The sequence below is a fragment of the Equus przewalskii genome, chromosome 15, assembly GCF_037783145.1.
Source record: "Equus przewalskii isolate Varuska chromosome 15, EquPr2, whole genome shotgun sequence".
NCBI lineage: Eukaryota > Metazoa > Chordata > Mammalia > Perissodactyla > Equidae > Equus > Equus przewalskii.
The window spans coordinates 49437657-49463907 of NC_091845.1; the positions used below are offsets into that span (position 1 = coordinate 49437657).

Here is a 26251-nt window from a genome sequence, read left to right on the forward strand (position 1 = left end):
CACACACACACACACACACAAAATAGCCAAGACTAGCATGAACTTCAGTAGCATTAACGTTCTACATTGATGCTGCACTGAAGAGAGAATATTCTAGACAACTAGTAATAATACTATCACTAAAATACAGCATTAGGCACTTAAGCTAAATCACCAGACTTCTCCAAGCTTAAAATCTGGTTACTTGATGATATGACCATCTATTTTCAAGTAACACCTAGAAAGGAATACTATCAACGGTTGCAGTAAAATGCTTGTAACAAATATATTTATTTTGGGTTTTCTTTATCCACTAAAATAGATAATTTTAGCAAAACAAGAGTGCCCTAGTATCATACTTCAAAAAGCAGGCCTAACAATTCCCCTAGAGAGTAGAATAAGTACTACAGGATGATATAGCATTCTAAAGTTGGCATGTCACCGTATTCAACATCTCAGTATTTTATGATAGAATTGTTCTATTTAAAATCAGAGGAGACATTCAGATCTCCTTTGTCCTCCAACATATGGGAGACACCACAGTTCATCTAGAAAAACTAAGAACAGCAGTACAATAGATTGTTTTCCAAGAAAAGTAGTGGAGAATGTACTTTAGCTACTTCTGACCTCCAGAATAAGTGAGCCAAAGAAATTAGTTATTTGTCTATTAATATCTACATGTCAAGAATTACTAAATATATCAGAATTAAATTTTTTATAGGTGAATAGAGTTCATATTCTCTGATAATCATTCTACATAGACATATTTACTTCTAAAAATCTTAACAACTGCAAGCTTGAATGATAATGTTTCCTTCACATGGCCAGCTCTTTTGTGTTTAGCCTTTGAATTTTAACTCTAAGAAAGGAAGACAAATATTTAATAGAGAAATTGAACTCTCCAAGAGCCAGATGATGTTCACAAACTGTGTGTGGAAACCCTACTTCCTTTCAAAGACCTTTTTCTTACTTTTAGTATTAAACTGGAATTCTGGCAATTAGCATATGTGTTTTATATTTGAACTAACAACCATTTTATATTTGAACAGTTCTCCTCAGACTCAACTAAGACCATTAGATAAAATGTACCTGCTGTGCAAAAGTAGTTTTCATTATAGATTTAAAAGTCAGTATCTTCAAAGTAGAATCAGTCTGTTACAACTTTCTATCATAGCCCTCAATAATTATGACTACAATATAATTTTTAAATATCTATAAAGGCCCTCATAACTGTGTGGTCCAAAGACTTTCCAAAGTAAATCTATATTAAATACCTTTAAATCTTAATTATCTAAGTATTTATTAATTTATTTTTAATATTTTGACAGTACTATTAACAGACAAGTTTCTCATAGGCTATCAATTTTTTACAAAACTATACTCTTATGAAAATCACATTGAAAGACAAAATATATCTGTGTTTTGGAGAAGCAAGAAAAGGAAGGCTGTACTATTAAAGAGCTGACTAGAAGAGTTCTCTGGGAAAATTTTATCCTATATGTGAATTAACTGCATATTTCATTTACTATTTCATCATTTACCCCTTTCGACTTGATATTTATTCATGGGTTTCTACCTCCTTACAAGAAGCATCCCAATACTGAAGAAAATTTAATCCCTCAGCCAGCATTATTTTCTCTTGACTGGGTATAGTAGTCAACAAAAGCAGTCCTAAACATGGAAAGGCTTGACACGAGAAGCTGAGACTATGGATTAGGTGCTCTGTTTGCTGAAAACAAACTTGTTGAACAATGTCTCACAACTCTCAAACAGCTTCAAGTAAGTCTTCGGAGGTTATATTCTGAGAGATGTTGTCTACTAATATTTTCTGACAGGAAATTTTTTTTTTTTTTTTTAGGAAGATTAGCCCTGAGCTAACTGCTGCCAATCCTCCTCTTTTTGCTGAGGAAGACTGGCCCTGAGCTAACAACCATTCCCATCTTCCTCTACTTTATATGTGGGACGCCTACCACAGCATGGCTTGCCAAGCGGTGCCATGTCCGCACCCGGGAAACAAACCAGCGAACCCCGGGCCACTGAAGCAGAACGTGCGCACTTAACTGCTGTGCCAGCAGGCCAGCCCCTGACAGGAAATTTTCTTAGGTTTACTGGGAACAAATTCATTAACTAAATCCCCAGCCACTTATCAATAAAATGACTGCAAGGAGGTGGGGAGATATTTATGAGCACATTTGGTGTCAGCTACCTCTCTCATCCAGACCATTCCTCTCCTTAAACCTTACAATCTGATTTCTAAAATCACTTCCGAAACTGCGTCCTAGGAATCAAGTTCTCACCAAACTCAAAGACCTTTTTTAAAGTCTTCATCCTACCTTCCCTACTTCTGGAAACGCTCTTATATTCCCCCCAAAAGCATAACTATCCACAATTCCTATTACTTTTTGGGTAACTTTTTTTTCTCATTTATTTCTCTCTGCCAAACTCAAGCTCTCTATGGTTAAGAGCACAGACTCGGGACTCAAAATGCCTGGATTCCAATCCTGACTATACACTTACTCTCTGTGCATGAACATAGGCAAGTTACTTAACTTCTATTTTCTTGGGTTTTCTTATTTGTAAAATGAGGATAATAATAGTACCTATCTCATAGAAACTGTGAAGAATAAATACAAGTGTACACACAAGTAAAAACAAGTAAAGCGTTTCTAACAGAGCCTTACATAAAACAACTAAGTGTTGGCTATCAGTAGTAGTAGTAGCAGCAGCAGCAGCAGCAGCACATGGAGGTTGAGTAAGTGTTAGCAGTAACAGCTGCAGCTGCTGCTGCCACTACTACTACCGCAAAACTTCATCTTTCGGAGAAATCAGCCTCTCCTACAAATTTAACCGTAGGATCCACCTTAACCTAATGACTCCTGAAACATGCTCCAGTTTCTTATTTCCAAATTCCTACAAGTCAATTCCATTTGGAAATCTCATGATTGACTCAAATTCAAAGTACCTAAGCAAACTCATCATTTCACTCCATTCCTAAACTTCTCCATTTAGATTTCCTATTCTGATTTCACACTACTCAGTCTCCTAAATTTAAAACCTTGGAGTCATCCTAGATTTCTCCTTTTCTCTGGCCCCTCCAAGTTATCAGATACCAAATTCTGCAGATTATACTCTTCCTCTCCTTCCCAAATCCACAATCCTAGTCAAAGTGACCAAAACTTTCAGTCCCTCATATCTGGATTTCTACTTTTGCTTCTAAGTTTGACTTTCCACTTTATTTCTTTTCTACATAAAACACTAGCTTCCATCACATTACGCTTTCCTTTTGCCTTGTAGACCAAAGTGTAAATTCAGCTGCTCACCTTTTACGATTTTAATAGCTCCTTCACAATGCAACCTCATTTCCCATTTTAGCAAGAATGGTTGTCAGTTGATTCACACTTCCACTATGGTCACTGTGCCTGTTTACAGTCTTGCAGCATCTGAAATACGTGCAGTCCCCATCTCTCTGCTTAGGCCCACTCTATTCATTATTCGAGGCCCAACTCAAAACTCACTTCCTCACCAACCTGAAGGCATCAGTTCATTCTGCTGTCTCCACTTTCTAACATCTCCCCTTTCTTTCCCAGCATTACTCAGTATTGTAGCTTGCTGGCCTCTATACTTTATAGATTAGTATTTATTGTGTCAAAATATAATGCTATTAGGTATAACACTAAATTATTCATTATTCTCTTAAAAAGCAGACTATATCCTATACTTTTTGTTTACCCTAGAGCATCCATAAGGTAGCAGTTATGTAATATGGACCATGATGTGCCTACTTGGGGAGTTCCAAAATTGTAAGCGTGAATTTTGATGCTCTAAGGCAGTGGTCAGCAAACATTTTCTATAAAGGGCCAGACAGTAAATATTTTAGGCTTTGCAGACCATATATGATCTCTATCACATATTTTTATTTTTCTTCCAACTACTTAAAAACATAAAAAGACATTCTTAGCCTGAAAGCCCTACATAAATAGGCCATGGCTGGGCTGAATCTGGCCCCTAGACCACAGTTTCCCAACCCATGCCTCTTCTAAGGAACAGTTCTATGTCTTATAAAGAGTCTCCACAGTCAAGCATTTTATCAATATTTAATAACTTTTTCTAAATGTTGGTTGGGTCAAGCACTTTACATGACTTTTGAGCTCTAACATAAAACAAGTAACCCCTGAGTTCTTACCAGCTCTTTCAGATTTTTCTTTCTGTTCCCGTAATTCCTCTCCCTGGGTAGTCATCTGTTTGATGCGACTACGAAGTTGGGCAATTTCTTCTTCTTTAATTTCCAGGGTCTCATGCATCTGCCGTTTTGTCTCTGCTATTACCATTCCCTAAACAGAAGTGCAGACTATAAAGTGTTTGTATAACAAAACTGCATCATCAGTAGCACATATCAAACCTACTTTAAAAGGCAGAAGACAGTATTTCTTACTAAATACAGCATAAGAATTATTTCATTATTTCCCAAACTGAGGTCTGTATTCTGCACTATATACCACAATAATCTCAGCTACCTGGCATGATATCAGGGTATTTTTGATGTAAAAAATTATTTTAATAGTAAGTTTAATTTTTTAAGTATTAAAAATATTTTAGTCAAAATATTTTATAATCTTTCTATACATGTTTGCTAGAATTTTCCCTGTCTTAGTAAACAGTTTAGCTTTTGTAGTTGGCTCAGGACCATCATGAACTATAATTATTGATCTGTACTACAACATGGGGAGAGCCTCAAGAGGCTGCTGAGAGTGTAAGATTACTGCTGCGACACTGGAAGGACCAAGACTGCAGCACAGATCTGGCTGGTTTTCTGTTTCCTCTTGTGACAGTCTCCGGTCCCACCACTACTCCTTATTATTGTCAGTGAAGCACCCCCATTCCTCCAATTTGCTAATTGCTACTGTCTTCCCACTTTCTGGATAATCTACACAAGAAATAAAGGTCACTAGGGGGAAAAAGATAATCAAAGATTATATATTAAATCAGTCATTCACAACTAACAAAAAATGGGGAGATTCAACTTGTCTCTTGAAAAATAAGACTTTGTGACAGGTATTTTACGGCCCGAAGAAGATTATTACCTTACTGCTAGGGTTTGTCAACCCGTTTCAGGATACGACTCTTTCAGATGATTAATATTACAAAACCAGGTAAGTGGGGCATTATTATACAAAATTTCAAAGCAAAATGGTGGGCCTTCAGTTTCTTCAAAAACCAAATCACAACAGGAAAAAAGAGAGAGAGAGAGAGAGAAAGAGGGTGGTGGAACCTATAGATTAAAAGAATTCTTAAGAGTCATATCAACCGATTGCAATGAAAGAACCTTATTTGGACGCTGATTCACAAAAATGGGGGAAAAAATGTATGAGACAAAAGGGAAAATCTGAAACTTACTAGATTGTTGATCTGATTAAGGAATTATTATTAAATTTAGATGTGATCATGATAATGTGGTTATATTGTTATAAAAATAAAGAGTCCTTTATTTTAAGGATACATCAACATACATATGGAAGAAATGATAAGATTTCTTAGATTCACTATAAAACAATCCTGGGTGGAAGATAATGGAGGCTGGGAACATACAGATGGAACAAGATTAACCATGAGATGTTAACTGTTGAAGCTTGTTGATGGGTTCACAGGAATTCATATTATTTATCTTTCTACTTTTGTAAATATTTTAAGCTTTTCATAATAAAAAGTTGGTTTTTTTAAAAAGTGGGCCTTCATACAGCTTACAGAGTAGAACCTAGCAAAATGATATTAAAGAATGAAAAGATTGCCAATACATTTCAATAGCAGAACAGCTCTGACATGTTCTTAATTACATGGCCACTTAAAATCCTGTAGCTACAAAATAGCATATTAAAGAAAATGGTGGGTGGTGTGTTACTACCTGGGAGCTGCTTTAAAAAAATGACCCAAGAACTTGGGGCTGAAAGAGTTAAGTCAAAACTATGTACCCACAAATTTTTCAATTGTCTTTGCTGCCACAGCTATAGCTCCTGATCCAACTCTAAAATGCCACTCACCCCTATACATTCTAAACCTCATTTGCAGAAATTTCTGTTTATGCTAATAGCTTTATTACCACTTCATTACTTTCTAGGCAATTTATCTGAGGATTTTGTTTCATTATATTTGAAAGACAATACTTCTATCATTCACATTTAGTAGGGTCTTAACTATAAATAATTTAACTTTTCTCTAAAAAGTAGTTATGTACTATAAACAGATTTCCTTTGCAAGTCATTCTAACCTAGAAATCAAAATGCTGACTGAGATCAAGAAATCACAGAGAATCAGCTTCACATGATACAAAACTAATGCTAATAGTTATATAAATCTAAAAATTAAAACAAAAAGATTTTTCATGGAAGCAGTTGCAGTCATTTTGGAAAGCACAAGTCTGAATGCTTTCAACTGCTCCCAAAAGTGAGTTTTGGGGCCCCCTGACAAATTTTAGTATCATAAGTGTTGTTGTTTTACCTTATCTTGTTCAAGCTGTTCAATTAAGTTCTTTGCATCACGCAACTGAGTGATAAGTTTAGTCTTCTCAGCCATATGAAGCTCCTAAAAAAATTTTAAAAATTCATTTCCATCTCTAATAAAGCTTCTCCTCATATGAGAACTCTAAACATTTTATCTAATTTGGATACTTCTCACAGTTTAGTAGGAGAAAGTACACAGGGCGTCTCAAAAGTATGGTAAACACTACGAGGCCCAGGGCACTCAGTTGCCCTCTCCATGCTGTCTATGGAGGAAGGGAGAAGGCTTCCGGAGGAGGTGCAGGCCACGCTGGGGCCTACAGATCTAACTTTACAGGGCTACATTCAACTAAACCCATTTGCTCTTTTACCTTCATCTTTTCTAGTTCTTGAAGTCGTTCATCTAGTTGTTCTTGCAGTGCCTCTTTTTCACTGGTTAACAGTGTACATTGTTCCTTATGCGACTGAATTGTTTCCTTACAACGCTGCAGTAGATTCTCTTGACGCTTAACTCTTTGCTGAAGTATTTCCAGAGTTTTAGTAGAAGCTCCGTCTCCCACTATTAGCAATAAAGCAGCATAAGCAGGGGCAGTCAGTAAGAAATATAAGGGCTCCCTGGGAACAGTTACTCTATTAGTTCACAAGAGTGTACTCTTATCCCAACACTCTGCTATACTCTGAGCCAGATCAACGAGAGGGGGCCCTTTCAATCCTCTACTCTTTCACTATTTGTTTGACCTTTATTTGAAGAAGGTGAGTAGTGCATTTACCTCCTCTGTGGTTCAACCCCACCCCAGATGGCACACAACACTCAGTAGTTAACTAACACTAACTGAATCGATCTACCTTAAAAGACAGTTATGATGACCATCTTTTGTTACTCCAAAGTGTCCCCTGTGTTTTAGCTCCTATCCCAAAAGGATTAATAAAGCATTCCTTCTAACACATTCCAATCTCTTCCCAAAAGGAGTTCTGGTAAGTACAGCTTTCTCCATATCCTTACACTTATGAGGGAAGGCTGCACATCTCACGGGAATTTCGGGACCCCTTACAAGTTGGTTACTCACTTAGATAGCTGCTCAGCACCTACTCTGGCCCTAGCTGAACCAAAAGTTTATCAAACTCTCTTTAAGAGAAAGCTAGCAAATGAAAAGGAGGAATTTTACTGAACATGTACCTCAAAGCCTCAAAGAGTAGGGAGGGCCATAAACAGATTTTAAGACAAAATTTAACCATTGCTTCTTTTCCAGTTAGAAAGCAAGTAATAGGGCAAATACGGCATCTTTCTTTTTTTTATAATTTTTTTTTTTTAAAGATTGGCACCTGAGCTAAAATCTATTGCCAATCTTTTTTTTCCCTCTTCTTCTTCTCCCTAATGCCCCCCAATACGCAGTTATATATTCTAGTTGTAGGTCCTTCTGGTTGTCCTATGTGGGATGCTACCTCAGCATGGCCTGATAAGCAGTGCCATATCCGCACCCAGGATCCGAACTGGCGAAACCCTGGGCCAACAAAGCAGAGTGTAAGAACTTAACCACTCAGCCACAGGGCCGGCCCCAGGCATCTTTGAATGTAGAACTATTAACTGTGTAAGCAATACTACTTAAAAACTTATAGCCAAATAATTACAAATAGCACATTCATTAATCTTGAAACTGACATGTTCATATGAAATGTAGCTACTGCTATAAATAAAACAGTATAATATAATAAATGAACTTGAATTACAACGAAAACATGGTGCTACCCATTGACTTTCAAGTCTTAAAACAATTACTTAGATGCTTTCTACTGAGTAACAACAACAAACAAAAAAACCCAAAAAACAACAAAGACCCTTGCATTGTTCTGGAAATGTTAAGATCAAGGACACTTTACTTCTATCTCAGCCCATGTTTACTAGCTTATGCCCTGGAATCTCCCAATATCCTCCTCTAGTTGTTTTTGTTGTGTTTTTTAAAGATTGGCACCTGAGCTAACATCTGTTGCCAATCTTTTCTTTTTACCTTCTTCTCCCCAAAGCCCCCCAGTACATAGTTGTATATTCCAGTTGTAGGTCCTTCCGGTCATGCTATGTGGGATGCCACCTCAGCATGACTTGATGAGTGGTGCCACGTCTGCACCCAGGAGCCAAAATGGCAAAACACTGGGACACCAAAGCAGAGCGGTGTGAACTTAACCACTAAGCCACAGGGCTGGCACCCCCTCCTCCAGTTTTTAAATTAACCTTTTGACAAGATGAAGCTTACCCACTGGCTCTACATCACTCTCTCTGTTTTCTTTAGTGTCGCCTTCAGCCTGTGGTTCCATCTGTGGGAGCAGTTTCGGTAAATCAACATTCATCGGACCATTTCGTAACCGTTGTTTCAGCAGAGAAACCTGAAAAAAGAATGTGCTTCATGAGAAAAAATGATTCAAAAGAATCTATGGCAGCAGTACTTTCTTTAAAACAGAGAGAGGATAGAGATGAGTGACATCAGCATCGTGGCAGAGTGAGCTCTTCCCTTAGTCAATCTCCCCTAAGATACGACGAAAAGGTCATTCATAAACCAACAGAGAACATTCACACAACACAACAGATGTCTGAGAGATCCATGCCAGACATACATCTGAAGCTGGGGGTGCTGGACCCCTCGGGAGGCAGTGGAAAGAGGTAAGGGGATTTCCTCTCCCTCCCAAACAGCAGCGATCTAGGGCACAGGACCTCACACAGCAGCCATGGAGAGAAAGCAGCCCTCTGCAGGAACACCTTCACTCTCGGAGTTGCCTCCCAGCCTGTGGGAATGCTCCACACCAAGGAGGCTAAGCAGTTGCAGAGGCGTCTTCACCAAGCTGAGCAGCCCAGGAGGGCAGACAGCGAGTGCAGAGTGGGAGCGCCCCTGGGGTCACACACGCAATAAAGAAAGTGCTCCTCCCCACCACACCTGGCACACCAGCTTGGCTGGTCGGTTAGAGCAGGGGACCCATGCCAGAGCACCTGTGCTCCTACATATGTAAAGTAGCAGTGGCCAGCAGGCAAACGCAGGCAGGCTCCAGTTGACACAGCTTCCAAAGTTCAGGCACAGCTGCTGGAGATTACAGCAGGCTCAAAATACACAGCTCCTGCCCCCTCCTATGGCAGCAGGTAGAATCTGCAACTAGATTCTACCACTATGAGACGTCACAAGTCCACTCCATCAAATAGCATGAAGAGTTATATTAACAGTCCAGACCAGAAGGAAAATGACAAGTACCCAGAAATCAATCCTGAAGTCACAGAAATTTACAATCTAAATGATAGAGAATAGTTATCGTAAAGACTCTCAATGAGCTACCAGAAAACTCAGAAAGACAGTTCAATGAAATCAGGAATAAATTAACAAACAGAGGGAATTCTTCACAAGAGATTGAAACTATATATATAAAAAAATTAGAAATGTTGGCAATAAAAAAAAACAATGGATGCTATAAAGAAAAATCTGGTCTCTTTAAAAAATTACAGACATGATATTCTGGAGGACAGAATCAGTAATCTAGAGGACAGAAACATAGAAATGCTTCAGATGGAGAAGAGAGAATCAACACTAAAAAGAAATGAAGAAGTTCTCTGAGAATTATCTGACTCAATCAGGAAATGCAATATAAGGATTATACGTATTCCAGAGGGAGAAAGGAGGGACAAAGCAGCAGAGAGCTTGTTCAAAGAAATAACAGCTGAGAACTTCCCAAATCTGGGGAAGGAGCTGAAATTACATGTAAATGAAGCTAATAGAACACCTAATTATATCAGTGTTAAAAGAGTTTCTCCAAGGCACAGTGGTAAAACTAGCAAAAGTAAATGACAAAGAAAAATTAAGGGCAGAAGACAGAAGAAAATAACTTAGAAAGGAACCCCCATTGGGCTTTCAGCAGACTTTTCAGTAGAAACCTTACAAGCTAGGAGTAGAATGATATATTCAAAATTCTGAAAGACGAAAACTTCAGCCAAGAATACTCTATCTAGTAAAAATGATACTTCAGATATCATGGAGAAATAAAAACTTTCCCAGATAGACAAAAGCTGAGGGAGTTCATTGCCACAAGACTCCTTCTACAAGAAATGATCTAGAAGGCCCTTATACCTAAAAAAAAAAAAAAGAGTTTAAAAAGCCTTGAGCAAGGAGATAAACACAGAGACAAAATCAGAAAAGTACAGCTCTCTATCAGAACTGGTTAGCAAACACTTAATTATAACATTAGAGATAAAGGGAAGGAAAACATCAGAAATAAGTATAATCACTTCATTTTAACCCCAAACTCAAAACACAAAACAGAATAAGTTGTGGAAACAATAACTTAGATAAGAAAGAAGAAAAGGGATGAAATGTGGTTAGACTAAGGAAAAAAGAGGCTATCAGAAAATGAACTACCTCATCTACAAGATCTTTTACACAAATTTCACAGTAACCACTAAACAAAAGATCAGAACAGTGGGGGTTGGCCCCGTGGCCAAGTGGTTAAGTTCACGCGCTCCACTGCAGGGCGCCCAGTGTTTCGTTGGTTCGAATCCTGGGCGCGGACATGGTACTGCTCATCAAACCATGCTGAGGCAGCGTTCCACATGCCACAACTAGAAGGACCCACAATAAAGAATATACAACTATGTACTGGGGGACTTTGGGGAGAAAAAGGGAAAAAAAATAAAATCTTTAAAAAAAAATCAGAACAGCGATGAACGATAAATACTGAGAAAACCATCATAGAGAAACACCAAACTGAATTGGTAGTTGGAAATATACAGGACAAGAAACAAGGGAAATGCAGAACAACCAGGAAACAAGTGATAAAATGGCAGTATTAAGTCCTCATATATCAACAGTCATGCTAAATGTAAATGGATTGAATTCTCCAATCAAAAGACACAGAGTGGCAGGATGGATTAAAAAGCAAGACACAACAAGATGCTGCCTCCAGGAAACACATCTCAGCTCTAAAGACATACACAGGCTCAGAGTGAAGGGATGGAAGACAATATTCCAAGCTAATGGCAAACAAAAGAAAGCAGGTGTTGCCATATTTATATCAGACAAAGCAGACCTCAAGATAAAAAAGGCAACGAGAGACAAAGAGGGGCAGTATATAATGATATAAAGGACACTCCACCAAGAGGACATAACACTTTTAAACATGTATGCACCTAACACAGGAGCACCAAAATACACAAAACAACTATTAACAGACCTAATAGGAGAAATTAACAGCAACACAATAATAGTAGGGAACCTCAACACCCCACCTACATCAACGGATAGATCATCTAGACAGAAAGTCAACAAATAAATAGTGGAATTAAACAAAAAACTAGACCAGATGGACTTAACAGATACATATAGAACACTCCTTTCAAAAACAGAAGAGTATACATTCTTCTCAAGAGCACATGGAACATTCCCAAAGACAGACCAGATGCTGGGAAAGAAGGCAAGCCTCAACAAATTTAGGAAGACTGAAATATCAAGTATCTTTTCAGGCCATAATGCTATGAAACTAGAAATCAACAACAAGAAAAAAGCTGGGCAAGTGACAAATATGTGGAGACTAAACAACATAAAACTGAACAAACTAATGGATGAATGAAGAAATTAAAGGGAAAATTAAAAAAATATCTGGAGACAAATGAAAATGAAAATACATCATGCCAACTCATAGGGGATGCAGCAAAAGTGGTCCTACGAGGGAAATTCATAGCAGTACAGGCACACCTAAACAAACAAGAAAAGTCTCAAATAAGCAATTTTAAACTACACCTAACAGAACTAGAAAAAAAAGAACAAAGCCCAAAGTCAGCAGAAAGAGGGAAATAACACAAATTAGAGTAGAAATAAATGAAATTGAAACAAACAAACAAACAAAAATCAGTAGAAAGGATCAATGAAACTAAGAGCTGGTTCTTTGAGAAGAGAAATAAAATTGACAAACCCTTAGCCAGACTCACTAAGAAAGAAAGAGAAAAGGCTCAAATAAATAAAATTAGAAATGAAAGAGGAGAAATTACAATGGATATCACAGAAATACAAAGGATTATAAGACAATACTATGAAAAACTATATGCCAAAAAATTGGACAATGTAGAAGAAATGGATAAATTTTTAGACTCATACAACCTCCCAAAAATGAACCAAGAATAAATAGAGAATCTGAATAAACCAATCATGAGAGATTGAAACAGTAATCAAAAACCTCCCAAAACATAAAAGTCCAGGACCAGACGGCTTCTCTGGAGAATTCTAGTAAACGCTCAAAGATTTAATACCTATCCTTCTCAAACTATTCCAAAAGATTGAAGAAGATGGAATACTTCCTGACACATTCTACAAGGCCAACATCACCCTGATCCAAAGCCAGACAAGAAGTACACAAAGAAGGAAAACTACAGGCCAATATCACTGATGAACATAGATACAAAAATCTTCAACAAAATATTGGCAGAGTGAATACACCAAAACATTAAAAGGATCACACACCATGATCAAGTGGGATTTATACTAGGGATGCAGGGACAGTTCAACATCTGCATATCAATCAATGTGATATACCACATTAATAAAATGAGGAATAAAAACCACATGATCATCTCAATAGATACAGAGAAAGCATCTGACAAGATCCAATATCCATTTGCGATAAAAACTTTCAATAAAATGGGCACAGAAGGAAAAAACCTCAACACAATAAAAGCCATATATGACAAACCCATAGCCAACATCACACTCAAAGAGGAAAAACTGAAAGCCATCCCTCTGAGAACAAGAACAAGGTAAGGGTGCCCACTCTTGCCACTCTTATTCAGCATAGTACTGGAGGTTTTGGCCAGAGCAATTAGGCAAGAAAAAGAAATAACAGGTATCCCAATTGGCAAGGAAGAAGTGAAACTCTCGCTGTTTGCAGACAACATGATTTTACACACAGAAAACTCTAAGGAATCCATTGGAAAACTATTACTACAGCAAAGGTGCAGTGTACAAAATCAACTTACAAAAGTAAGTTTCATTTCTATACTCTAATAATGAAATAATAGAAAGAGAACTCAAGAATACGATCCCATTTACAACAGCAAAAAAAAGAACAAAATAGCTAGGAATAAACTGAATCAAGGAAAGACCTATATAATAAAACTATAAGAAATTATTGAAAGAAATTGATGATGACATAAAGAAACAGAAACATATTCCATGCACATGGACTGGAAGAATAAACATAGTTAAAATGTCTACACGGTAAGTATAAAGCAATCTACAGATTCAATGTAATCCCAATCAGAATCCCAATGACATTCTTCACAGAACAGAAAAAAGAATCCTAAAATTCATATGGGGCAACAAAAGATCCTGAATAGCTAAATCAACCCTGAGAAAAAAGAACAAACCTGGAAGCATCACAGTCTCTGACTTCAAAATATACTACACAGCTACAGTAATCAAAACAGCATGGAACTGGTACAAAAACAGGCACACAGATCAATGGAACAGAATTGAAAGTCCAGAAATAAAAGCACACATCTATGGACAGCTAATCATTGACAAAGGAGCCAAGAACATACAATGGAGAAAGGAAAGTCTTTTCAATAAGCGGTGCTGGGAAAAATGGACAGCCACCTGCAAAAGAATGAAAGTAGACCATTATCTTTTGCCATACACAAAAATTAACTCGAAATGGATTCAAGACTTGAAGGTTAAGACATGAAACCATAAAACTCCTAGAAGAAAACAAAGGCAGTACACTCTTTGAAATCAGTCCTAGAAGGATCTTTCTGAATACCATCTACTCGGGCAAGGGAAACAAAAGAAAAAATAAACAACTGGGACTACATCAGATTAAAGAGCTTCTGCAAGGCAAAGGAAACCAGGAACAAAATGAAAAGACAACCCATCAACTGGGAGAAAATATTTGCAAATCATATATCTGACAAGGGGTTAATCTCCAAAATATATGAAGAACTCATACAACTCAACAACAAAATAACAAACAATCCAATCAAAAAATGGGCAGAGGATCTGAACAGACATTTTTCCAAATAAAATATACAGACAGCCAACAGGCACTTGAAAAGATGTTCAACATCACTAATCATTAGGGAAATGCAAATCAAAACTACAATGAGATATCACCTTACTCCTATCAGAATGGCTATAATCACCAAGACAAAAAACAACAAATGTTGGAGATGATGTGGAGAAAAGGGAATCCTCATACACTGCTGGTGGGAATGCAAACTGGTGCAGCCACTATGGAAAACAGCATGGAGATTTCTCAAAAAATTAAAAATATAAATACCATATGATCCACTTATCCCACTACTGGGTATTTATCCAAAGAACTTGAAATCAACAATTTAAAGAGACTTATGCACCCCTATGTTCATTGCAGCATTATTCACAATAGCCAAGACGTGGAAGCAACCCAAGTGCCCAACAACTGATGAACAGATAAAGACGATATGGTATATACACACACACAATGGAATACTATTCAGTCATAAAAAAAGACAAAATCGTCCCATTTGCAACAACATGGATGGACCTTGAGAGTATTATGTTAAGTGAAATAAGCCAAATGGAGAAAGACAAACACTGTATGATTTCACTCATATGTGGAAGATAAACAGACAAAGAGAACAGATTAGTGGTTACCAGAGGAAAAGGGGATTGGGGAATGGGCATACGGGGTATAGGGGCATATATATATAGTTACTGACAAGTACTACTGTACAACTGAAATTTCACAGTGTTATAAACTATTATGACCTCAACTAAACAAAACATACAGAGAGGATAAAAAGTAAACAGTAACCTTTTTGCTAATGGAGGAAAATTAAAATAAAAGCTTTAGTCTCAAAGCAATCGATTTTTATACTTGCTATTTTCAGTGGTATCACAGCCAAACGATAAAATAAATCAAAATCAACTTTAAAATCAACTTTAAAATCCTTTAAAATCAACTGAGGAAAAGCAAAGAGTTTTAAAAATAGGTTATTTTTTTTTAATCATCTGGAATGTATTAGATATCCCATCAAAACGCCTTTATTTTTGCTTACCCCAAAATTCCACACTTTTTCTTTTTATCTCTTACCTGAGTCTGGAGAACACTAATATATTGATCTTTTTCCTCTAAAGATGCATCAAACTCCTCTTGTAGATGTTTCTTCGCTTGCTGGTCCATTTGGAGCTCCTAAAACATAAAGGATTTTACAGGTAGTTTTCAGTATAAAATAAAAAATACAAACTTGAAGTTTTCAAAGTCTAAAAACATGATCCAGATTTGTATTTATCTTAAAATAAGGTATCAGCAACAATAATTAGAGAATAATTAGCATTTAAAACATTAGCATTTACACCAGCAAATAATTTTGTTCCTTAAAGAATATGAAGATCCATTAAGAAAGACTGTATTTTTGAAGCTGTAATTACTTCTGAATTGATGATAAGGTAGAGAAAATTTAAAAAAAAAATTACTTTAGAAGTAAAATTTTATCCTACTTTAAGATATCTTAATCCTTGTGCTATCATATACTTCCTTGATCTAAAACTAAACTGTTATATACCACACAGAATGCCAAAAGAGTCTTCCTCCTCCCAATACATGAAAGTATTTAACAGCGAACATCAGAAGCTTCCTCATCTATAAAATGAAAAGGTTCAATTAACTGATCATCAAACAGTAGAATTTCAAGTTCCTGAAATTACTTAAAATGCTGCTTTCTTTAGGTCATTAATGAGCCTTCCTAACTAAGTCCAATGATCTTTACCTCTCTGCTATACCAGTTACCAATAAGTTACCTCCTCAATGGAGGTAACTGCTTTCCATGGTTCAGGGCTCCTGTCTATATTCCTGTCTCTTACAGTTTCCTCTATGTCCATGTTCATCGATTCTATAGGCATCTATCCCTCCGGGCTCAGTCCTGTGTCCTCAGTGCTTCTCCGTTATGCTTACTCCATTAGAATGCTAGAGGATAACATCTGGAACACTTCAGATATCCCATCAAACCTCCTCTAATTTCCTAGGATCCTTGTTTTTCTAAGTCCCTAAACTCAAAACATTCAAAGCCACATTACACTTACCTTTATTGATCCCTGTATATAATCATTTTATTACTTTCTCTACAATGTTTAGGTGCTATCTTTTTCCATATCCATAACCACAGTCTGGATCTCTATAATTGTTGATGGTTAATTTCCTTCAGCAGCCTTCTAGAGAGAATTCTTATCTCAAGTCTTCCTCCGATTTAATCCATCCCTCACATAATTGCTAGAAAATTTTCCTCAAACAATATTTGGAAGCACTTATAAGCAACGCCTTCTTCTTGCATTGTTTCAAATTTTACTAATTCTCAAAACACTGAGGCGCTAACTCTCTGGCAGTAACTGTCCTCTATTCTCCCCCACACCGACACTGCCCCAAGATCTCTAAACACAGTATTTACTGTTCTCTCACTAAGACTCCTGGCTTGACTTCCCCTCACAGCAGTCTCCAAATTCGGGTCTTTGAATCAGCACTTGTCCAGAACGAAGCTTTCACCAAACCCTGGTGAAATAAGAAACAGAGGCCAAGGTAGAGAGTTTTTCATAGATCTAAATTTATCTCATTTAGACAACTGCACTTTATTCTGAGAATATGTTTTTTCTTTTTTTTTTTACTATTAAAAAAACCTTTCTTTTGTGAAATAATGACAATAAAAGCATCCGGTTCCTTATTCTCGATGTCCTTACTTGAAAAAATAAAAGCTGGTAGCCCTATGACAATTATCCTTTCCCCTATTTCTGGAAGGAACTGGAGATAATATTCCAGCCCACGAAATCCACAAGTCTGGAAAGCACTGTCCTCCGTGACTTTGTACAGGCCAGTTCTTTAAGTCTGGAACAGCTGCACATCTCCTTAATAGCAATGCAGTCCTTCACTTTCTTTAAAATTCATTTCTTCTACATAATTTTCTACATCCTACCATACTAGACTCTGTTATATGGCATCTCTAACAGCCCATAAAAACTCTCCAATTTATACTACAGTTTTCAGGTTTTGAACGTTTTCATCTCCTCATCTAGTCCTTGGATACAATGGCAGCATCACCCTCCCGCTATCTTACACTATTCTATCACGAAGCACTCCATAAACAATGAAGACTATAGTTATAAAGGAACTTTACATCCACACTACAGCCCAGAGGCTGGCTGGCCAACTGTCCAATGCTTCCATGACAGAGATCTCACTGGCTCCAGAACTGAACTCTGGTATCTGGGGTCATTTCTCACTTTCAAAAAGTTCTTCTGATTAGACCCTTGGAGTCACCAAGAACAAATCTAATACCTTCTTCTATATGACACCACTTTCCAAATTCTGAAGCCAGGCAAAATCAAACCTTGATATTCCTCCTCCAAAATCTAATTTTCTCCCACTATTCCCCATCTCAGCAAATGACACCACTGTTCACTGTCACTCAAGCAAACCCTGGAGTCAACTTTGACTCCTCTCTTTTCCCCCATGTCCAATCAGCAAATCGTAGTAGCACTACCTTTAAAGTAAGTAGCAAATCTGACCATTTCTCACCAGCTCTAGCTCTACCACTACTACTGCCACAAGAGTCTTCCAACTGGCTCCCACTTCCATCCTTATCCCCCTATAATCCATTCTTCAAAGAGTATCCAGTCTCTGACCATCCTCTCTAAGGCCTCACTCAATCTTCATCCCTTTATGATTGCTTTATTCTTCCCAATAGAACTATTTAGTACCTGACAGTGTGTTATGTATGTATGTATGTCTTACCCACTAGAAAATAAGCTTCATTTGGTCAAGGAGTTTGTCTCATCTACCCTTATATATTCTGTATCTAGGTATGTACGTATAAATAAATAAAATAATCCAGGTATTTAGTAGGTCTGGCATAATAAATATTTATTGAATAAATAACAATGTTCCTTGGTGTTCTCCTTTAACACACCTCCAGCTTTTCCAACCACTACTCAGAGGACATGATTTCAAGTCTCTTCACCATTCTGGTCAGTTTTGTTGCTTTTTTTTCCTTTAACATTCTAGCAACTTGACTAAATCCTTTCAAAAAGAGAAAAAGAAAAGTGATGCCAAATACTGACTCTGAAGTCCAATCTTAAAATTCAGTATCTTACTGGGGAGAAAATTCTGCATGTTAGCCACTTATAGATAAAAAACTATGTTCAAGATTTACTATCATCTGACAGTTTATATATGAACTTCAATCATCCAAACTATGTGTTAAAATGTAAGCTAATGGAAGAAAAGTAATTGTTCAGGAATCTAAGTACCTGTATCTCCAATTTAGGTTTAAATCAGTAATGATTTAGAAAATATTTTCTTAAAATTGGTTTATCTGCCATCGAATACAGTCAATAATGCTCCCTGCAGTTAACTGCTTCAAACAGCCTCTCTTCAAGTGACAAGAATAAGATACTGAAGTGTAATGAAATTGAACTTTTATCACAATAATAAACAGCTCTATAATATTATTAAATCTAACAACTAATTCAATAATTCTCCTATTGTTGGCCATTTATTCTGTTTCCAAATTTTGGCAAACCCTGGGATTAATATTTGTATGCATAAATCTTACAAGGTTTTTCTGATTACCTCCTTAGAGAGAAATTCTGATGAGTGGGACATATCAAATACCTTGAATTGTTTCACTATTTTCTCTCTCAGTCCTATGCTACCAATTATGTTCAGAAGTGATTTCAAGCTGCCAAAAATGAACCCTCCCCCTCCCTCCCTGAAGTTAGCTTTGAGAACAGCAATTGCTTATAATGAATTGCATCTGAGAGAGCTGGGAAAAAGTACATGCTGTGCACAAACAGAAGGACAGAGAAAGAAGGAAACATCAAAGACAATGTCTTCATTTATTCCACATTTAACTGGCCTTAAAAGGTAATCAGAGAACTCTATCTACTTAGATGAGCTCATAATTTGCATAGTATAATTACCTCTTCCTCATAGTACGATATTCCTGTTTAATATCTGTTCACGTTGTAAGATTCAAGATCAGGCAAAGAACAGGGTATCTGTTGGAACTGTTTTCACTTACCTTTTTCTTTATCTGATTCATTAAAAAATATTTAATATACTAGATATTGACGTTAGACATAATATTTGCCTAAACAGTCATGTGTCACTTAACAACGAGGATATGTTCTGAGAAATGCCTCATTAGGCAATTTTGTCATTGTGCAAACATCATAGAGTACTTACACAAACCTAGAGAGTACAGCCAACTATACACTTAGGCTATATGGTAATTTTATGGGACCACCATTGTATATATGGTCCATCATTGACTGAAATGTTATGCAGCGCATGACTGTACAGAGCTGTGTTTTGCCCTCCAGAAAATACTAGGAGAGATGCTCATGGATTCTATTCATGCATATAATCATAACCACATGGGGAAGAAATAAAACACTTAAGAATACTTTCTGAATATCTTAATATAGCAAAATAAAGATATTATACTCAATTTTGGCCTGTCTAAATCACAGTAGTAACGAAACTGTGTCTAACTTCTATTCAGATTTTAATCCCAAAGAAACAAAACACTTTATAATTTACATTATTCTGAGTGTTTAACTAAGTGGTAATCATGATTTTATGGGTTATATTATTTAGTTGAAGGAAATTTTTCTCTTCATGAACAAAATTAAAAGTATTCAGAACTCTCACCTATCTTAGTATTTACATATAAATTACTGATTAAATTTTTCTTTATGTAACTACAACCAGGGTTATAGTTCAGAAATATACCTTAGCTACTACAAAAATAGTTTGGATATGTTTGAAACAGTAATTTACTTTAGAGCCTCTAGACCCCTTGTTTCTCCTCCTCATTTTTTTCGTTTTTTTTTTGAGGAAGATTAGCCCTGAGATAACATCTGCTGCCAATCCTCCTCTTTTTTGCAGAGGAAGACTGGCCCTGAGCTAATATCCATGCCCATCCTCCTCTACTTTATATGTGGGATGCCTGCCACAACATGGCTTGCCAAGCAGTGCCATGCCCGCACCCGGGATCTGAACTAGTGAACCCCAGGCCGCCGAAGCGGAATGTGCGAACTTAATCACTGCGCCACTGGCCCGGTCCCTCTCCTCCTTTCTCTTATTAGCTATCTCCTGGCCTCTTTTTTTGGTGAACATTAAATATACTTACAGAACAAATACACCACAAAGGTTAAAAGAGAAAGAACACCTATGTAAGGGTTTATGATCTAACAGTATAACATTCCATCTAACAGAATGGGAATAACATATAAAATTTTATTTAACTAATTCCAGTAATCATAACTGATTGTGGTAGGATTAGTATCGTTATTCCAAGACTGTTGTGTTTATAATGTTGGAATAAGGCAAATGGGTAATTTTGAATTTTCTAATTTATCATCAGATTCTACAACAGATAAAACAGTAAGGAAAATAAAGGAAATGCAGGGATGTGTAGATTTAGACATATATCAAAAATTGTTTTACACGGCCAAGACTGTAGTTCTAGAGGTGCAAACATACGTGATAAAAACCTTAAAGAGACACAAGAAAACACAATAGAAGTCAGGACAGTAGTTACTTTCGGAGAATGGGAGAGGGCTACGATTGGGTTGGGAAACACGGAGGGGCTTTTGGAGTCGCTGGCAACATTCTATTTCTTGACCCTGGTGGTGGCTACAATACTGTTCACCACATACATGTAAGCTATATATTTCTTCTGCATAATTTTCTGTATCTGTTTTATTTTACAATTAAAATATTTTATGGGCCAGCCCAGTGGCACAGCGGTTAGGTTCGCTTGTTCCACTTCAGTGGCCCAGGCTTCGCCAGTTCAGATCCAGGGTGGGGACATGGCACTGCTTGGCAAGCCATGCTGTGACAGGCATCCCACGTATAAAGTAGAGGATGATGGGCACGGATGTTAGCTCAGGGCCAGTCTTCCTCAGCAAAAAGAGGAGGATTGGCAGCAGATGTTATCTCAGGGCTAATCTTCCGCAAAAAGAAAAATTTTTTTTAAATGTTTATGATAAGTGATATAGCAGAGATACAGAGTGCTATCCTTCAACCAATATAAGCCAATATCCTCCATCCGTCTCAGGACAGGATAGAAGCAGAAATTAGTAAAGCATGATTCCAAATGATAAATATTTGCCTGGATTCTAATACTTCACTGTACAAATTACCCCACAAAATTACAATGAATATAATTTTTATTTTATTTTACCAAAATGATTGCTGATTAGGAAGAACAAAAAGAAACCTAAACTACCTAACAGAAGGGATAGTTTAGTCTTGGAAGTTGCCACTGATTCTTCATGTGGGCAAATGGTATTCTATTGCTGAGTAAGACATTTTTATTTCACTAATTCCACCAACAACATATATCTTAGGAGGACTATAAAAATAAAAACTGTAAGAACTGATCCCTAGTCTTATAGGCTGGGCTGGTTATACTGTACCTAACGAAGTACACATGAAACTATTCTAGCACATACAATAATTCTGATAAATATGAGAGATTTAATCACTATTCTCAAAGTACTAATCACCATAACTTACCTCTCTTAATTCTGCAATTCTCCGAAGTGCTTTATCCTGACTCTGGCTTAATATACCCTTTAATTAAAAAAAAAAAAGAAAAAAAGTTGGTTCAAACAGCTGCATGACACAGTATACAAAGCAAGTCAAAAATAATTATCTTTACAGCATTACAACTGTTCATCCAAAAATAAGCTGAGGTGGAAGACAGGACTGAAAATGCTAAGGATATGACCATGCTGAAAATTGGTTAAAAGTGAAATCATGATGTAACAGAACAGACTGCATCCTGGCTATAGTGGTGGTTACACAAATCTGATGTAAACCAAACAAAAGTCAATGTTACTGCATGTTAATTTTACAAATAAAACTTTTTTCAAGTTAAATCAAATTTCAAATGCAATTTATTGCACTGTGGCCTATAATGTGTGGAACAAGTCAATTACCAGCCTATCAGAAAAGTTTTTGTGACTTAACAAAATAGTCCTTTTCTATATTAAACAAAAAAAAAGACCAGGAGTAAACTGCAAAGAAAACTATATAGACAGCTAAATTAGTAATCATATATAAAAATCAAGAAGTTAAAAGAGGAATACTGAAAGATGAAATGACTCATCCTTTCCTGGGAGTAGGGGTGCTTCTCACTAGTAGAGGAAATTAAACCTGGAAAGTTACAGTCTAAGGGAAACAAAGTAATTGTATATTCCTTTACAATATAAATAAAGAGAGGTAAAGAAATGGGTTAATCTGGAGCTTGCAGCTTCACTGGCTTCCGTGGACTAACAACAAAAAAATGGAGATACAGGTATACAAATAGTTTGCTTACAACCCAGGGGAGTGTAACTGGGTTGTATTTGTGGGGCCTTGTAAGTGAATAAAACAAAAACCAAAGGGTTTTTTTTTTCCCTAAAGCCATGGACACATGTTTTGTTTGGTTTCAAATACAGACTTTTAAATGTAGGAAGATGCAATGCTGAGAATGATGAAAAATTGCAGTGCATTATTTACAAGCACATGCTCTGCAGTCTAACTGCCAGGAAGTGGTTCCCAGCTCTCCACCTCGGACAAGCTCTGCAATAATAAACAAGTCCCTCTTCCTCAGTTTCCTCACAGGAGTGGTTTAAGGACTAAATACACCATAATACCTGGCAGACAGTAAGAGCTCAATAAATGTTAGCTAGTACGAACAGCACTGGTAATAGTTTTGGCAGTATTTACATTTAATTTCATTCCATCTAAGGATGTTTGCCTATTTTATAAAGAGTTTTCTAGGCGTGCACACATGGGCACGTATATGTACATAGAAAATAATACAAATCATTGAATTTTATCTCCAACACCCTTTATATTTGGGACTATGCAACCACAATTCTCTACTGCCACTTAGTGGTAGAATTACATACATCTAGAAATAAAAATCCAGACAGTTCATAGAAACACAAGCAAGGTACTCACAGAACTCAAGAATATGACCTTTTGAGAATGAATTTATGGAACAGTAATAATATAATGGATTAAATCAGAACTATTCCTCACTTCAATAGAATTCATGTTTAAGAGAATATTATCAAACTAAACACTCTATTTGTAATAACCTAATTTTCACATCTGCTATAGACAATTAGAACACTGAATCAGCAAAAACTAGTGTTACCCTTCTGAACTGATTATATTCCAGACCAAAGCCAGAAAACTTACTGTTGTACTTAATGGAAATTATTATATATAGCAGATTAAATATTTTTAAATAATGTATATGAGGAAAATGACTAATTTTACCAAAACTCATTTTAGAAACAACTTTGGGTTATGTAATTAGTATCTTTAAATGAGACAAAACACTAAATTTTAAATAACTTTTATTGTAAAAAATAAGACTACATTTTACAAGTAACACAGCAAACTGATGGAACCATTTGAACTGGACTGGATATTTCCTCTTAGCTTTGACATGTGAATTACCACCTAGGATACCTGGTGGAAAATTTCTGGCCACAAACAGGATGACATAGTGGGGTCAAGGTGGATCGCCCAGAAGAGCTATAGTAACTGCTTCTCTCTACACATTTAACCAAGAGTTTTAAAACAGCAGCCTCAAGGAAAGGGAGAGGATGCTTGGGTTTGGACTCTGATATACTGATAAGAAGCAGAGATGTCTGCAGGTATTTTAAAAGTAGAAGAGAAAGTTTAGAAGGTTGTATGTCTCTTTACCATTAAAACAAAGATGCAACCTGCAGACTGAGACACCAAGAAACGTTCTTGAAAGAGGCAAACATGCCTTAAATCCAAACCTCTTAAACACTTGCAGGGATCCCAAACTCAAGGCTTCATCCCCACCAGACGTAAAATCTCTGGATCTCTCACTCACACTTGTTATCAAATCTCCAGTAATGGTAAAGCAGGTTAAATACTTTGATCATATGGGGAATTATTACAAGTGAGGGTTACTCTTACTATAAGAGCCTTTCTAATTTTAAAATCATGTATGAATCAATATCACAGCCAACAAGTCACTTACTTGTAGCTTTTTCTTCTCTCTCTGAAGAGTCTGATAAGCTGTAACAAGCTAAAATAAAGAAAAAGTCCCGGATAACATTAGTCATTCCTAAATGCAATTATTCTAACCTCTGCTAAAACATCTCATTATGAAATTCAAAAAATAAATCAGAAGAATCCTTATAAAGGCAATTCAACCTAAATGGATGCATATACAGTCAAAACTAAATAACACAGGAAATATATTTCTAAAAAATAAAATGTAACTTGACTCTATAAATAAAGATATTAAATCTCCATTTGATTTCACCTTAGACACATACCTCTTTAAATTTCAGTATCTAATTCGTAAGTGGAGGTTAGAGCCAACTTGTCTAAAGGAAGGAGGCTACTCAAACTGTAGTCACAGGGCAGTACCATCAGCAACAGCATCACCTGGGAGCTTGCTATAAACAGAATTTCTTGGGCCCCACCTCAAACTAACTGAATGAGAATTAGGGGAGGGCGGGTGGAAAGACAAGAATGTGTGTTTTAACAAGCTCTCCAGGTGATTTTTTGCTTTGGGCTATAAGAGACCATGTAATTGACCTCTAAAAGTTACTTCCGGTTATGGAATCTGTGACTATGGCTGTGTAAAAATCTGAAGAAAAGAACTCATAACAAACAGATGAAAACTGGTAATTCAGATCCTAAAGAGATGTTTAACCACTTAACCTAAATAGGATATTTAAACATTCTAGCACAACTTGATGGAATTATGTATTAACAAATCTTTTTAAACCTGTAAATTATATAGCATTACTCATCTGAAGGCTAAGCACATGGCTCCAATGAATTATTTGGACCCTATTTTAGAAGTGTTAATGGACTCTCAAGAAACAGGCTGCAGCTTCAGGAGGAAGCACTTCCTTATTCCGAGCCCTGCCACTTTCTTTGGAAAGTTCCTGTGTACCCCTAAATGCCTCTACTGATGTCTTGAGTCAAAAGGCAGGCAACAATGGAAGGTGAGTCCAGCAAGAGAAATATAGAACGCAAAAAACAAAATTCTGCCTAAAACCAGGACCCTCCCTTATTACCTTACAACCTAGATAGGAAAACGGTGCCCAAAAAGGAGGTAGCGGTGGAAGAGTAACCCAACAATCAGATGTCACTTACAGCACTATTTCATCCTAGGTACCTACAGTAGCAAGGGAAGGGAGGGACAAAGACTATGGGCTCTTTTCATCCCTAATAAGCTACATGACTCTACCTGAGGTAGCAGAGAATAGGAGAAACAACCAAGAAGATCTAGAAACAAATCCAAACTCTGTCAACTGCAACCTGTGTGACCTTAAGCAAGTTAATTAATCACCATGATTAAATTTCTATGAGCCTCTAATCCTTATTCTACAAAACAGAGCTATTATCTACTTCATAGAGATGGTGCAAAATCAAACGGCGCTCTAAATATAAAATGCATAGAGTCTTGCACACTTAAATACTAATTCTACTGCTGCCCCAGATTCAAACTTAAAAGCCATAGTTAAGTTAGTGAAAATAATGTAACTCTAAACAAACAAAAAAACCTTAAGGCCATTATTAACTTTAATATAAATAAAAAACTAAAAAACTTTAAAGAAAAAAATTGCCTGATTACACAAGTGTCTGATGAGACATATGGCTTTAATGCCCTGTTTACATCTCTGGGTTCCAGCCAGTCAATAGATCTTAGCCTAATAATTCCTTCCTACTTTGTCAGT

General features: G+C 36.7%; 1 protein-coding gene across 10 annotated transcripts in view; it reads right to left on the minus strand.

The window, feature by feature from the left end:
- The window catches only part of GOLGA4 (golgin A4), a 128480-nt gene that overhangs the window by 64128 nt on the left and 38101 nt on the right, over positions 1 to 26251 (minus strand). For 6 of the 10 annotated variants that reach the window (XM_008528036.2, XM_008528035.2, XM_070577275.1 and 3 more), the window contains 7 exons: positions 24535 to 24582; positions 22038 to 22094; positions 15558 to 15656; positions 8720 to 8849; positions 6842 to 7029; positions 6472 to 6555; positions 4163 to 4310 (listed from right to left, as the gene is read on the minus strand). In XM_008528036.2, the coding sequence (XP_008526258.1) occupies positions 4163 to 4310; positions 6472 to 6555; positions 6842 to 7029; positions 8720 to 8849; positions 15558 to 15656; positions 22038 to 22094; positions 24535 to 24582 (754 nt within the window). The remainder of the gene's footprint in view (positions 1 to 4162; positions 4311 to 6471; positions 6556 to 6841; positions 7030 to 8719; positions 8850 to 15557; positions 15657 to 22037; positions 22095 to 24534; positions 24583 to 26251) is intronic. The other 4 variants (XM_008528037.2, XM_070577278.1, XM_070577276.1 and 1 more) reach the window with 1 other exon arrangement.